The 15,444-nt window shown below is 46.8% G+C and overlaps 1 protein-coding gene across 2 annotated transcripts in view; it reads right to left on the bottom strand.

Annotated features, from left to right (window-relative positions):
* The window catches only part of FXR1 (FMR1 autosomal homolog 1), a 244,414-nt gene that overhangs the window by 120,508 nt on the left and 108,462 nt on the right, over positions 1-15,444 (bottom strand). For both annotated transcript variants that reach the window (XM_063916328.1, XM_063916327.1), the window contains exon 4: positions 12,934-13,005. In XM_063916328.1, the coding sequence (XP_063772398.1) occupies positions 12,934-13,005 (72 nt within the window). The remainder of the gene's footprint in view (positions 1-12,933; positions 13,006-15,444) is intronic.

Below are 15,444 nucleotides of genomic sequence, written 5' to 3'. Positions count from 1 at the left end.
ACTCCGTAAGGACCATGGGGAATAGCGGCTCCCCAGGAGACTGGGCACAACTAAAGAAAGCTTTAGGACTACCTGGTGTGCACTGGCTCCTCCCTCTATGACCCTCCTCCAGACCTCAGTTAGGATACTGTGCCCGGAAGAGCTGACACAATAAGGAAAGGATTTTGAATCCCGGGTAAGACTCATACCAGCCACACCAATCACACCGTATAACTCGTGATACTATACCCAGTTAACAGTATGAAATATAACTGAGCCTCTCAACAGATGGCTCAACAATAACCCTTTAGTTAAACAATAACTATATACAAGTATTGCAGACAATCCGCACTTGGGACGGGCGCCCAGCATCCACTACGGACTACGAGAAATAGATTTACCGGTGAGTAAAATCTTATTTTCTCTGACGTCCTAGTGGATGCTGGGAACTCCGTTAGGACCATGGGGATCATACCAAAGCTCCCAAACGGGCGGGACAGTGCGGATGACTCTGCAGCACCGAATGAGCGAACTCTAGGTCCTCCTCAGCCAGGGTATCAAACTTGTAGAATTTAGCAAATGTGTTTGACCCCGACCAAGTAGCTGCTCGGCAAAGTTGTAAAGCCGAGACCCCTCGGGCAGCCGCCCAAGAAGAGCCCACCTTCCTCGTGGAATGGGCTTTTACAGATTTAGGATGCGGCAGTCCAGCCGCAGAATGTGCAAGTTGAATCGTGCTACAGATCCAGCGAGCAATAGTCTGCTTTGAAGCAGGCGCACCCAACTTGTTGGGCGCATGCAGGATAAATAGCGTGTCAGTCTTTCTGACTCCAGCTGTCCTGGAAACATAGATTTTTAGGGCCCGGACTACGTCCAGAAACTTGGAGTCCTCCAAGTCACGAGTAGCCGCAGGCACCACAATAGGCTGGTTCAAATGAAACGCTGAAACCACCTTTGGGAGAAATTGGGGACGAGTCCTTAATTCCGCCCTATCCATATGGAAAATCAGATAAGGGCTTTTACAAAAAACAGCCGCCAATTCTGACACACGCCTGGCCGAAGCCAAGGCCAACAGCATGACCACTTTCCACGTGAGATATTTTAGTTCCACGGTTTTAAGTGGTTCAAACCAATGCGACTTTAGGAAATCCAACACCACGTTGAGATCCCAAGGTGCCACTGGGGGTACAAAAGGGGGCTGAATATGCAGCACTCCCTTAACAAATGTCTGAACTTCAGGTAGTGAAGCCAGTTCTTTTTGGAAGAAAATCGATAGAGCCGAAATCTGGACCTTAATGGAACCCAATTTTAGGCCCATAGTCACCCCTGACTGTAGGAAGTGCAGAAATCGACCTAGCTGAAATTCCTCCGTTGGGGCCTTCCTGGCCTCACACCACGCAACATATTTCCGCCATATGCGGTGATAATGGTTTGCGGTCACTTCTTTCCTAGCTTTAATAAGCGTAGAGATAACTTCCTCCGGAATGCCCTTTTCCTTCAGGATCCGGCGTTCAACCACCATGCCGTCAAACGCAGCCGCGGTAAGTCTTGGAACAGACAGGGCCCCTGCTGCAGCAGGTCCTGTCTGAGCGGCAGAGGCCATGGGTCCTCTGAGATCAGTTCTTGAAGTTCTGGGTACCAAGCTCTTCTTGGCCAATCCGGAACAATGAGTATAGTTCTTACTCCTCTCCTTCTTATTAGTCTCAGTACCTTGGGTATGAGAGGCAGAGGAGGGAACACATACACCGACCGGTACACCCACGGTGTTACCAGAGCGTCCACAGCTATCGCCTGAGGGTCCTTGACCTGGCGCAATATCTTTTTAGCTTTTTGTTGAGGCGGGACGCCATCATGTCCACCTGTGGCCTTTCCCACCGGTGTACAATCATTTGGAAGACTTCTGGATGAAGTCCCCACTCTCCCGGGTGTAGGTCGTGTCTGCTGAGAAAGTCTGCTTCCCAGTTGTCCACTCCGGGAATGAACACTGCTGACAGTGCTAACACATGATTTTCCGCCCATCGGAGAATCCTTGTGGCTTCTGCCATTGCCATCCTGCTTCTTGTGCCGCCCTGTTGGTTTACATGGGCGACCGCCGTGATGTTGTCTGACTGGATCAGCACCGGCTGGTGTTGAAGCAGGGGTCTTGCCTGACTTAGGGCATTGTAAATGGCCCTTAGTTCCAGAATATTTATGTGTAGGGAAGTCTCCTGACTTGTCCATAGTCCCTGGAAGTCTCTTCCCTGTGTGACTGCCCCCCAACCTCGAAGGCTGGCATCCGTGGTCACCAGGACCCAGTCCTGTATGCCGAATCTGCGGCCCTCTAGAAGATGAGCACTCTGCAGCCACACAACAGCGACACCCTGGTCCTTGGAGACAGGGTTATCAGCCGATGCATCTGAAGATGCGATCCGGACCACTTGTCCAACAGATCCCACTTAAAGATCCTTGCATGGAACCTTCCGAATGGAATTGCTGCTTAAGAAGCCACCATCTTTCCCAGGACTCGCGTGCAGTGGTGCACCGACACCTGTTTTGGTTTTAGGAGGTCTCTGACTAGAGATGACAACTCCTTGGCCTTCTCCTCCGGGAGAAATACTTTTTTCTGTTCTGTGTCCAGAACCATCCCCAGGAACAGTAGACGCGTTGTAGGAACCAGCTGCGACTTTGGAATATTCAGGATCCAGCCGTGCTGTTGTAGCACTTCCCGAGCTAGTGCTACACCGATCAACAACTGTTCCCTGGACCTCGCCTTTATAAGGAGATCGTCCAAGTACGGGATAATTAAAACTCCCTTTCTCCGAAGGAGGATCATCATTTCGGCCATTACCTTGGTAAATACCCTCGGTGCCGTGGACAGACCAAACGGCAACGTCTGGAATTGGTAATGACAGTCCTGTACCACAAATCTGAGGTACTCCTGGTGAGGAGGGTAAATGGGGACATGCAGGTAAGCATCCTTGATGTCCAATGATACCATGTAATCCCCCTCGTCCAGGCTTGCAATCATCGCCCTGAGCGATTCCATCTTGAACCTTCTTATATAAGTGTTCAAGGATTTTAAATTTAAAATGGGTCTCACCGAACCGTCCGGTTTCGGTACCACAAACATTGTGGAATAGTAACCCCGTCCTTGTTGAAGGAGGAGTACCTTGATTATCACCTGCTGAGAATACAGCTTGTGAATCGCCTCCAGCACTGCCTCCCTGTCCGGGGGAGCTGTCGGCAAGGCAGATTTGAGGAAACGGCGAGGGGGAGACGTCTCGAATTCCAGCTTGTACCCCTGAGATACTACTTGTAGAATCCAGGGATCCACCCGTGAGCGAGCCCACTGGTCGCTGAAGTTCTTGAGACGGGCCCCCACCGTACCTGGCTCCGCCTGTGGAGCCCCAGCGTCATGCGGTGGACTTAGAGGAAGCGGGGGAGGACTTTTGTTCCTGGGAACTGGCTGTATGTTGCAGCTTTTTCCCTCTACCTCTGCGCAGAAAGGACGCGCCTCTAACCCGCTTGCCTTTCTGGGGCCGAAAGGACTGTACCTGATAATACGGTGCTTTCTTTGGCTGCGAGGGAACATGGGGTAAAAATGCTGACTTCCCAGCTGTCGCTATGGAAACGAGGTCCGAGAGACCATCCCCAAACTCCTCCTCACCCTTGTAAGGCAATACTTCCATGTGCCTTTTAGAATCTGCATCTCCTGTCCACTGCAGAGTCCACAATCCTCTCCTGGCAGAAATGGACATTGCGTTTATTTTAGATGCCAGCCGGCAAATATCCATCTGTGTATCTCTCATGTACAAGACAGCGTCTTTAATATGCTCTACGGTTAGTAATATAGTGTCCCTGTCTAGGGTATCAATGTTTTCCGACAGGGAATCTGACCACGCAGCTGCAGCACTGCACATCCATGCTGAAGCCATAGCCGGTCTCAGTATAATACCTGAGTGTGTATATACAGACTTCAGGATAGCCTCCTGCTTTCTATCTGCAGGCTCCTTTAGGGCGGCCGTGTCCGGAGACGGTAGTGCCACCTTTTTTGACAGACGTGTGAGCGCTTTATCCACCCTAGGGGATGTCTCCCAACGTGACCTTTCCTCTGGCGGGAAAGGGTACGCCATTAGTAACTTTTTAGAAATTACCAGTTTCTTATCGGGGGAAGCCCACGCTTCTTCACACACTTCATTTAATTCATTAGATGGGGGAAAAAACCACTGGTAGTTTTTTCTCCCCAAACATAATACCCTTTTTTGTGGTACCTGGGGTAATATCAGAAATATGCAACACATTTTTCATTGCCGTAATCATGTAACGGGTGGCTCTATTGGAATGTACACTAGTCTCATCATCGTCGACACTGGAGTCAGTATCCGTGTCGACATCTGTGTCTGCCATCTGAGGTAGCGGGCGTTTTAGAGCCCCTGATGGCTTTAGAGACGTCTGGGCAGGCACAGGCTGAGAAGCCGGCTGTCCCACATCTGCTATGTCGTCAAACCTTTTATGTAAGGAGTCGACACTGTCGCGTAATTCCTTCCACATAACCATCCACTCAGGTGTCGACTCCGCAGGGGGTGACATCACATTTATCGGCACCTGCTCAGCCTCCACATAAGCCTCCTCATCAAACATGTCGACACAGCCGTACCAACACACCGCACACACACACGGAATGCTCTGACTGAGGACAGGACCCCACAAAGCCCTTTGGGGAGACAGAGTATGCCAGCACACACCAACAGCGCTATATAACACAGGGATTAACACTATAACTGAGTGATTTTTCCCAATAGCTGCTTGTATACACAATATTGCGCCTAAATTTAGTGCCCCCCCTCTCTTTTTTACCCTATGTAGTCTGGAAATTGCAGGGGAGAGCCTGGGAGCGATCCTTCCAGTGGAGCTGTGAGGGAAAATGGCGCCAGTGTGCTGAGGGAGATAGCCCCGCCCCTTTTTCGTCGGACTTCTCCCGCTTTTTTCTATGTATATCTGGCAGGGGTATATTACACATATATAGTCTCTATGACTATATTATGTGTTATTTGCCAGCCAAGGTACTCAATATTGCAGCCCAGGGCGCCCCCCCCCCAGCGCCCTGCACCCATCAGTGACCGGAGTGTGAGGTGTGCATGGGAAGCAATGGCGCACAGCTGCAGTGCTGTGCGCTACCTTGATGAAGACCGAAGTCTTCTGCCGCCGATTTCCAGGACCCTCTTCTTGCTTCTGGCTCTGTAAGGGGGACGGCGGCGCGGCTCCGGGACCTGACGACCGAGGCTGGGTCTGTGTTTGATCCCTCTGGAGCTAATGGTGTCCAGTAGCCTAGAAGCCCAAGCTAGCTGCAAGCAGGTAGGTTCGCTTCTCTCCCCTTAGTCCCTCGTAGCAGTGAGTCTGTTGCCAGCAGATCTCACTGAAAATAAAAAACCTAAAATAAACTCTTTTTCTAAGAGCTCAGAAGAGCCCCTAGTGTGCATCCAGCTCAGCCGGGCACAAAATTCTAACTGGGGTCTGGAGGAGGGTCATAGAGGGAGGAGCCAGTGCACACCAGGTAGTCCTAAAGCTTTCTTTAGTTGTGCCCAGTCTCCTGGGAAAACGCTATTCCCCATGGTCCTTACGGAGTTCCCAGCATCCACTAGGACGTCAGAGAAACAAAGAAAAGTGTTCTAAAATATGTGACTTCCTGCACATAGGGCGCCCGCAAACTGTAAATTTTGTATGTGCCTTTTTGTTAATAAACGTTATATAGTTCCTAGCAGTGATTCATGTCTTATTGTGTATTCATCATTAAATGTTGTATAAATTACCAGCAATCCATGTCTTGTTTTTTATTCCTTATTTTCGATGTAACCAATGAGAGTCATGTGTGACAAAATATGCTGACATACAGTCTATATATAAGTGAGGATCACTCCAGAAGTTTTTAATAAGTCAGTGTGGTCACAAAGATCCCTAGGTGATCACTCTTTTATTGTACCACATAAGAGTCCAAATAGACACAGTGCCCCAATTTTATATGTCCTTATTGAAAAGATTAAAGTTCATTACTGTCAGAAATGCTGATTAATATAAAGATGCATTTCTTCACAGCAAAGTGATTATAGGTGATTTTATTACTATATATATATATATATATATATATATATATATATATATATATATATATATATATATATATATATATATATACATATACACATACATACATATATACATACATATACACACAGTGTATGTGTGATTCCTTAGAGCTCATTTATCCCAGTGGGCAAACCAGTCCTCACTTAGCTATATTCTGAGAATCTAACAAATATTGTTATATTACCTGTCTGTTCTTAATTTATAATGTACTCACAGTCTAGCTATAATTCATATATTGCCACAAATACTTTAATGCTGTAGTCAGTTATGTGAGGTTAATACCCCTTTCACATCGCACAAATAACCCGGTAACGACACGGCATATTGCCGTGTCGACACGGGTCAGTGTGCGATGTGAAAGCACTTTCCAAGAATTAGCGGGTCGTCTGACCCGGTAATTCAACCCGGTATAAAAGAAGGATTATACCCGGGTTGAATACCGGGTCAGGTGCAGTGTGAATGGGAGTCGCGTCGATGCGACGCGGTTCCCATTCACAGCATAGGAAGAGGCGGCGCAGGAGATGAGCTCATCTCCCAGGGCCGCCTCCACCCCCGCTGCTGCTGCTGCGCCCCCCCCCCCCCCCCGCTGCTATGGCAACCGACCCGGTATATTGCCTAGTCGGAAAGCCAGCAATGGAGCGCAAATGCCGGATCCCACCCGGTAAGGACACGTTTCTTTTACCGGGTGGGATCCGGCATTTGCGATCTGAATGCGGTATAAATCTCCTCTATATAGACAGCTATTAATAGAGATAGTCATGCAATGTTTATGCCCTCCATTAGCAGCACAATTCATACAGCTTGACTCTAGCTTCATGTATGATTCCAAATGTTTCAATATTGTAGCTATTTCTCATCAAATTTGCTCTTACCAGCACAGGCAGTTGTTAGATAATGTTGTCACACTGTATCTATGCTCTTTATTGGTAACCCAGTTACATAGTTTAACTATGACTCATACAATGCTGTGAATGTTACGTTATTGTAACTGTTTTCGTGAGGCTAGTTTCTTATCAGTACAGACAACTTTTAGATCATGATTTCTATTTAAATCCACAATGTATTTTCTTTCTATTTGGTTAGTGTGGATTATTAATACATCTCTCTATTACAAGTTGTTCTACCTAGATGATTAACAGTATGTATCCTTCCCTAATTACGTATAGGAAGTTTTGCTGTATACTGTATATGTCACTCATTAGATCTCATAGTAGAGTGTGCTGATAGTAATACCTAATGACCTAATTGCAGCAACATGCTGAAACCAAGATAACACAACTTGTGTAACTGTAATAACTAAACTGCAGGTAAAGTACGCACTGGGACGGGCGCCCAGCATCCTCTACAGACTAGTAGAAAAGGATTTACCGGTAGGTTATCAAAATCCTATTTTCTCATACGTCCTAGAGGATGTTGGGGACGACATCAAGACCATGGGGTCTATACCAAAGCTCCAGTACGGGCGGCAGAGTGCGGATGACCCTGCAGCACCTATTGACCAAACTTTAGGTCCTCATCGGCCAAGGTGTCAAACTTGTAGAACTTAGCAAATGTGTTTGTTCGGCGGATCTTAGTGATCTAAAATGCACTAATTTGAAACGCATCAGCTGTGACTTTATACTCTGCTACGGATGTTTTTCTACTCATCTACTAATCTATTGCAATTTTGCTTTGGGCTTTACTAAAGGCTAATATATATTTATGCATGCAGTATTCAAATAACAGCTGTGGACAGAGTCTGACATGAATTTGCACTGACTGTTTGCATGTTTACTTGATCTGGACTGTGGCTCTAATTAACGGATGACCAGCAAGATATATTTGATAATCATTAAAGAGCTGTGATTAATTGCTATTGTGCACAGATTAATTAACAAATGAGGACTGATCATTCCGGTGCTTTATAGAGAATGGAGAGGACTATATGATGTATTTCCAATGGCTAGGTTGTCTAGTACCAATTAATCTCTGAAGTAATTGTCATTTTAAATATATTTTATACACCGGCCGTGTGTTTAGTGTTGTATGTTTATGTGTTTTGTCTATATTGTGATATTAAATTTATAAAATCTGAATTCTGGCTGTACAGCGCTTCAATTACTTTTGTTTGGTGGTACTTTTTTAGGAGAATCAGTGATCTCCTTTTTCTTTGAAGCTGCAGTACACCCAGATAGAAGTGGGTTATTTATCTGGGAAATTCTCCCTAAATAGGTCAGCGCCTAGACAAATCTTTTTTCTTTTTAGGAAAACATACACTGACTGAAACACCCACTGGGTCACCAGTGCATCCACTGCTACTGCTTGAGGGTCTCTCAACCTGGAACAGTATCTCCGAAGCTTCTTGTTGAGACGAGACGCCATCATGTCTATTTGAGGAAATCCCCAAAGACTTGTCACCTCTGCGAAGACTTCTTGGTGGAGGCCCCACTCTCCTGGATGGAGATCGTGTCTGCTGAGGAAGTCTGCTTCCCAGTCGACTACTCCCGGAATGAATATTGCCGACAGAGCTTGTAGATGTTTTTCTGCCCAGCGGAGGATTTTTGTCACCTCTGCTATTGCCGCTCTGCTTTTCGTTCCGCCCTGCCTGTTTATGTATGCGATTGCTGTTACATTGTCCGCCTGGATCTGCACGGGACGGTCTTGAAGAAGATTTACAGTTTGTTGAAGGCCGTTGTAAATGGCTCTTGGCTCCAAAACATTTATGTGAAGGCAGGCTTCCTGTTGTGACCAACGTCCCTGGAAGTTTTCTCCCTGAGAGACTGCTCCCCAGCCTCGGAGACTTGCATTTGTAGTTACTAAGAACCAGTCCTGAATCCCGGACCTGCGTCCCTCTAGCAGGTGAGAGCTGTGCAACCACCACAGGAGCGAAATCCTGTTTTTTGACGATAGGATTATCTTTCTGTGCATGTGTAGGTGTGACCCCGACCATTTGTCCAACAGGTCCCACTGAAATACTCTGGCATGGAACCTGCCAAACTGAACGGCCTCGTAGGCTGCCACCATCTTCCCCAACAACCGAATGCACTGATGGATCGACACACTTGATGGTTTCAATATCTGTTTTACCATTTTCTGATTTTCCAGAGCCTTTTCCAGCGGAAGAAATACTCTCTGAACTTCTGTGTCCAGAATAATCCCGAGGAAAGACAACCTTGTCGTCTGTTCCAACTGTGACTTTGGGTAATTTATGATCCACCAGTGTTGTTGGAGTATTGACAGGGAGAGGGATATGTTTTGTAATAAATGCTCCCTGGATCTCGCCTTTATCAGGAGGTCGTCCAGATAAGGGATTATATCGACTCCTTTCTAACGAAGGAGGACCATCATCTCCGCCATCACCTTGGTGAATACCATCGGCGCCGTAGAGAGACCGAAAGGTAACGTCTGGAATTGGTAATGGCAATCCTGAATCGCGAATCTCAGATAAGCCTGGTGAGGAGGATAAATGGGAACATGCAGGTAAGCATCCTTTATGTCCACCGACACCAAGTAGTCCCCCTCCTCCAGACTGGCAATCACCGCCCGAAGTGATTCCATCTTGAACTTGAACCTTTTCAGGAAGAAATTCAGATCTTTGAGATTTAAGATCGGTCTGACAGAGCCATCCGGCTTCGGAACAACAAAGAGGCTTGAATAAAAACCCCGCCCTTGTTGTGACAACGGTACCAGGACTATGACCTGGTCTTGACATCATTTTTGGATTGCCGCTGTTACTGCTTCTCTCTCTGGCGGAGAAGCTGGCAAGGTCGATTTGAAAAATCGGCATGGGGGAACGTCTTGAAACTCTAGTTTGTATCCCTGGGACACTATTTGTAACACCCAGGGGTCCAGGCCAGATAGAATCCAATCCTGGCTGAAGAGTTTGAGACGTGTCCCCACCCGAGCTGCCTCCCGCAAGGGAGTTCCAGCGTCATGCTGGGGATTTGGCAGAATTAGGGGTAGACTTTTGCTCTTGGGAACCTGGAGCCGGTGTGGGCTTCTTTCCCCTTCCCCTACCTGCAAAGAAGGGGGAACCTCTCGTCTTTTTGTATTTATTGGGGCGAAAGGACTGCATTTGCGGGTGATAGGTCTTTTTCGCCGATGCAGGCGCAGAGGGCAAAAACGTTGACAGGCGTCAGCATCCTTGATATTCCCTAACTTAAGGAGTATCTCATCTTTATCAATTGTGTCAATTTCTGATGACACGCTTTCTGACCATTTTTCAATAGCGCGACTCACCCATGCGCAGGCAATAGTGGGCCTGAGCAGTGTACCATTGGTAACATAAATGGATTTCAATGTCGTTTCCATTTTGCGGTCTGCCGGCTCTTTAAGAGAAGCCGTGCCAGGAGCAGGGAGAATTACCTCCTTTGTCAACCTGGAAAGTACACTGTCTAACACAGGGGGTGACTCCCATTTTTTTCCTGTCTTCAACCGAGAAAGGAAAAGCTACGTGAATCCTTTTGGGAATACGAAATTTTTTATCAGGATTCACCCACATCCCTTCAAACAGAGCATTTAGTTTGTGTGAAAGAGGGAACGTGACTTTGGATTTCTTTCCTAAACATAAATAAGCTTTCTCCTGAGGTACAGGAGTGCTTTCTGTAACCTCCAACACGTCCCTTATAGCCACAATCATATATTGTATACTTTTTGCCAATTTATGCTCTCTCCCTCTCTGGATTCACTATCGTCGACACAAGAATCAGAATCCGTGTCGGTATCAGTGTTTACAACATTTGCAAATGGTCTCTTATGTGACCCAGAGGGGCCGCCCGCATAAGGAATAACAGCATCCCGAAAAATCACATCTTCCACAGATTTTCTCCAGCATGCAGACTTAGATTCAGACTTATCCAATCTGCGGTTAATCAGATGCATACTGTCACGTAGCTCTTTCACCCATGCAGGCTCTTGGTGTGCCGGTAGCGCCACCACATTACAATTCTGTGTCCCTAAAATGGCTTCCTCCGGGGAGGAACTCCCTGCCTCAGACATGCCTCACACTTGTACAGCACTCACAGACACACTGGGACTTATTTGGGGACAGACCCACAGTAAAATCTGTCAGAGGGAAACAGTATAGGAGCAGCCAGCTCACAACCCCAGCACCTGTATTTAATGTCTATGAACACAGAATTCCCACTAACATGCAGCGCTCTTTACACAGTAAAACACATTTGTAAAGCACCCAAATCGCTTTGTGCCCCCCTTATTTACACCCTGAATACTTGTAGTCAGAAGTGGAGGAGGACCAGCTATATCTCTGCAGCCTGAGGAGAGAGAAAATGGTGCTGAGCAGTGTGCTGGCTGCCTGAGGAAGAAGCTCCACCCTTTTTAACTCAGAGACTGTTTGTAATATTTATACTGGCGGGGGTAGGGCTGTGCCTGGGCATCTTATGCCCCCTATTAGCCAGTTTATAGAGGTATTTTCCTGCCCAGAGCACCCCCCGTGCCCTGCGGGCAGCAATGGCGCGCTGCGCTCCCGCCAGCCGTGTCGTACCTCTGCCGTCATTTACTTGATTGAAGTTCAATCTTCTCATGCTCACCCGTCTTCTGACTTCTGGCTCTGTGAGGGGGGGGGGGGGGGTGACGGCGTGCTGTGGGAGTGAGTATCTAGACAGGGCTAGCGTTCAGTTCCCTTCAGGAGCTAATGGTGTCCTGTCAGCCAGAAGCAGAGCCATGAAACTCTTCAGGAAGTTGGTTCTGCTTCTGCCCCCTCAGTCCCACGAAGCAGGGAGTCTGATGCCAGCAGATCTCCCTGAAAATAAAAAACCTAACATAAGTCTTTTCAGAGAAACTCAGTAGACCTGGGCACATTTCTAAAACTGAGGTCTGGAGGAGGGGCGAGCCAGTTCACACCCAATGAAAAGTCTTTAGAGTGCCCATGTCTCCTGCAAATCCAGTCTATACCCCATGGTCTTGATGTCGTCCCCAGCATCCTCTAGGACGTATGAGAAAAAAAAAAAATGTGTAAACTCTACACTTTGGGCGTCCAAACTGTAGTCTAGATGCCCAAAGCAGGACTGTATATGGGTTTGGCCACTTAACCCAGCTCCATCAGCCGCGTAAAATGCTAATGGGAATCTGATTGGAGCAACAACTGAATAGCTCCAATAGACGCCCATTGCTATATACGGCCAGCAGTGAGCGCACTTAACATTTGAATTGGTCAATTTCAGAAATAAAAAATGCCTTATTCAGGAAATAAGTATTGGGCTAAGAACTCACAGCTGTTCTGCAACAATGAAAAAGACGTTTGTCTGGACCACAAAGCACCACCAGTTTACTACTGAAGGCCTGAAGCAGATCTTACTGATCAATAAAAACAAAATTCTTGCATTATCATGATTTTTGTACGCTGTTAAGTAGGTGAATAGATGGGGTTACTTCATGGCTTGTTTAAGCCCAAATTAAAACAAGCAATTCTATTAATAGCATAACTATACACACTTAACATATTTTAACAAGTAAACCTTCTAGGTCTATGGATCATACAACACTGAGTCACCAAAAGCAATGACAGGACCATATCTCCATGCACTGCTTATAACCACTCTTTGTAATTAATGTAGTGACAAAGATGTCTCCATCCTCTGATGCTTCCTTGTGTATTTTATATTTAACAAATGTAACGATTATAGTACAACCAAGATAGCTGAGTAATATGGGTTCTTTCCTGCAATTGTAAATCACTGAGCCCTTTTGGAGAAAAGCGCTATAATCATTATATAACGTACGTATGTATCACAAGTGTACAGGTACATGTGGTAGTTTAAAGATAGTAGCACAAGTGGTATGTTAGATGTACAGGTTTAGTCGAAATGCTTCTATAAAGAAATAAAACAGGCCTACCTCTCCTTTCATCATTCGAACTTTAGCAAGCCACCATCCACAAGGCTCTTGGTCATTAGCTCTGGAGTAAACCTAAATTTAAAAATAAATGAATAACTATATTTGGTCATATAAGCTTTATAGTAAAATGTCATTCTAATTTGATTACAAAAACCAAACCACAGTTCTTACATTAAAATCTATCAATTTTAAAAATGACAATTCTAAATAAAAAAATAAGAATTTACTTACCGATAATTCTATTTCTCGTAGTCCGTAGTGGATGCTGGGGACTCCGTAAGGACCATGGGGAATAGCGGCTCCGCAGGAGACTGGGCACAAAAGTAAAGCTTTAGAACTACCTGGTGTGCACTGGCTCCTCCCCCTATGACCCTCCTCCAAGCCTCAGTTAGGATACTGTGCCCGGACGAGCGTACACAATAAGGAAGGATTTTGAATCCTGGGTAAGACTCATACCAGCCACACCAATCACACCATATAACTTGTGATCTAAACCCAGTTAACAGCATGATAACAGAGGAGCCTCTAAAAAAGATGGCTCACTACAGCAATAACCCGATTTTTTGGTAACAATAACTATGTACCAGTATTGCAGACAATCCGCACTTGGGATGGGCGCCCAGCATCCACTACGGACTACGAGAAATAGAATTATCGGTAAGTAAATTCTTATTTTCTCTGACGTCCTAGTGGATGCTGGGGACTCCGTAAGGACCATGGGGATTATACCAAAGCTCCCAAACGGGCGTGAGAGTGCGGATGACTCTGCAGCACCGAATGAGAGAACTCCAGGTCCTCCTCAGCCAGGGTATCAAATTTGTAGAATTTTACAAACGTATTTGCTCCTGACCAAGTAGCTGCTCGGCAAAGTTGTAAAGCCGAGACCCCTCGGGCAGCCGCCCAAGATGAGCCCACCTTCCTTGTGGAATGGGCTTTTACAGATTTTTGCTGTGGCAGGCCTGCCACAGAATGTGCAAGCTGAATTGTACTACAAATCCAACGAGCAATAGTCTGCTTAGAAGCAGGAGCACCCAGCTTGTTGGGTGCATACAGAATAAACAACGAGTCAGATTTTCTGACTCCAGCCGTCCTGGAAACCTATATTTCCAGAGCTCTGACAACGTCTAGCAACTTGGATTCCTCCAAGTCCCTAGTAGCCGCAGGCACCACAATAGGTTGATTCAGGTGAAACGCTGAAAACCACCTTAGGGAGAAACGGAGGACAAGTCCTCAATTCCGCCCTGTCCGAATGGAAAATCAGATGAGGGCTTTTACAGGATAAAGCCGCCAATTCTGACACGCACCTGGCCCAGGCCAGGGCCAACAGCATGACCACTTTCCATGTGAGATATTTTAACTCCACATATTTAAGTGGTTCAAACCAATGTGACTTTTGGAACCCAAAAACTACATTTAGATCCCAAGGTGCCACAAAAGGAGGCTGTATATACAGTACCCCTTTCACAAACGTCTGAACTTCAGGGACTGAAGCTAGTTCTTTTTGGAAGAAAATTGACAGGGCCGAAATTTGAACCTTATTGGACCCCCATTTCAGGCCCATAGACACTCCTGTTTGCAGGAAATGTAGGAATCGACCTAGTTGAAAATTCCTCCGTCGGGGCCTTACAGGCCTCGCACCACGCAACATATTTTCGCCAAATGCGGTGATAATGTTTTGCGGTTATATCTTTCCTGGCTTTGATCAGGATAGGAATGACTTCATCCGGAATGCCTTTCTCCTTCAGGATCCGGCGTTCAACCGCCATGCCGTCAAACGCAGCCGCGGTAAGTCTTGGAACAGACAGGGTCCTTGCTGGAGCAGGTCCCTTCTTAGAGGAAGAGGCCACGGATCCTCCGTGAGCATCTCTTGAAGTTCCGGTTACCAAGTCCTTCTTGGCCTATCCGGAGCCACGAATATAGTGCTTACTCCTCTCCATCTTATAATTCTCAGTACCTTGGGTATGAGAGGCAGAGGAGGGAACACATACACTGACTGGTACACCCACTGTGTTACCAGAGCGTCTACAGCTATTGCCTGAGGGTCCCTTGACCTGGCGCAATACTTGTCGAGTTTTATAAACATGTGGAAGACTTCTGGGTGAAGTCCCCACTCTCCCGGGTGGAGGTCGTGTCTGCTGAGGAAGTCTGCTTCCCAGTTGTCCACTCCCGGAATGAATACTGCTGACAGTGCTATCACATGATTTTCCGCCCAGCGAAGAATCCTTGCAGCTTCTGCCATTGCCCTCCTGCTTCTTGTGTCACCCTGTCTGTTTACGTGGGTGACTGCCGTGATGTTGTCCGAATGGATCAACTCCGGGTGACCTTGAAGCAGAGGTCTTGCTGAGCTTAGAGCATTGTAAATGGCCCTTAGCTTCAGGATATTTATGTGAAGTGATGTCTCCAGGCTTGACCATAAGCTCTGGAAATTCCTTCCCTGTGTGACTGCTTCCCAGCCTCGCAGGCTGGCATCCGTGGTCACCAGGACCCAGTCCTGAATGTGCGGCCCTCTAG

This window comes from Pseudophryne corroboree, chromosome 4 (assembly GCF_028390025.1).
Source record: "Pseudophryne corroboree isolate aPseCor3 chromosome 4, aPseCor3.hap2, whole genome shotgun sequence".
In the NCBI taxonomy this organism is placed as follows: Eukaryota; Metazoa; Chordata; class Amphibia; order Anura; family Myobatrachidae; genus Pseudophryne; species Pseudophryne corroboree.
Note: the sequence above shows the minus strand (reverse complement) of the source record. Positions and strands in the feature narration are given on the sequence as shown.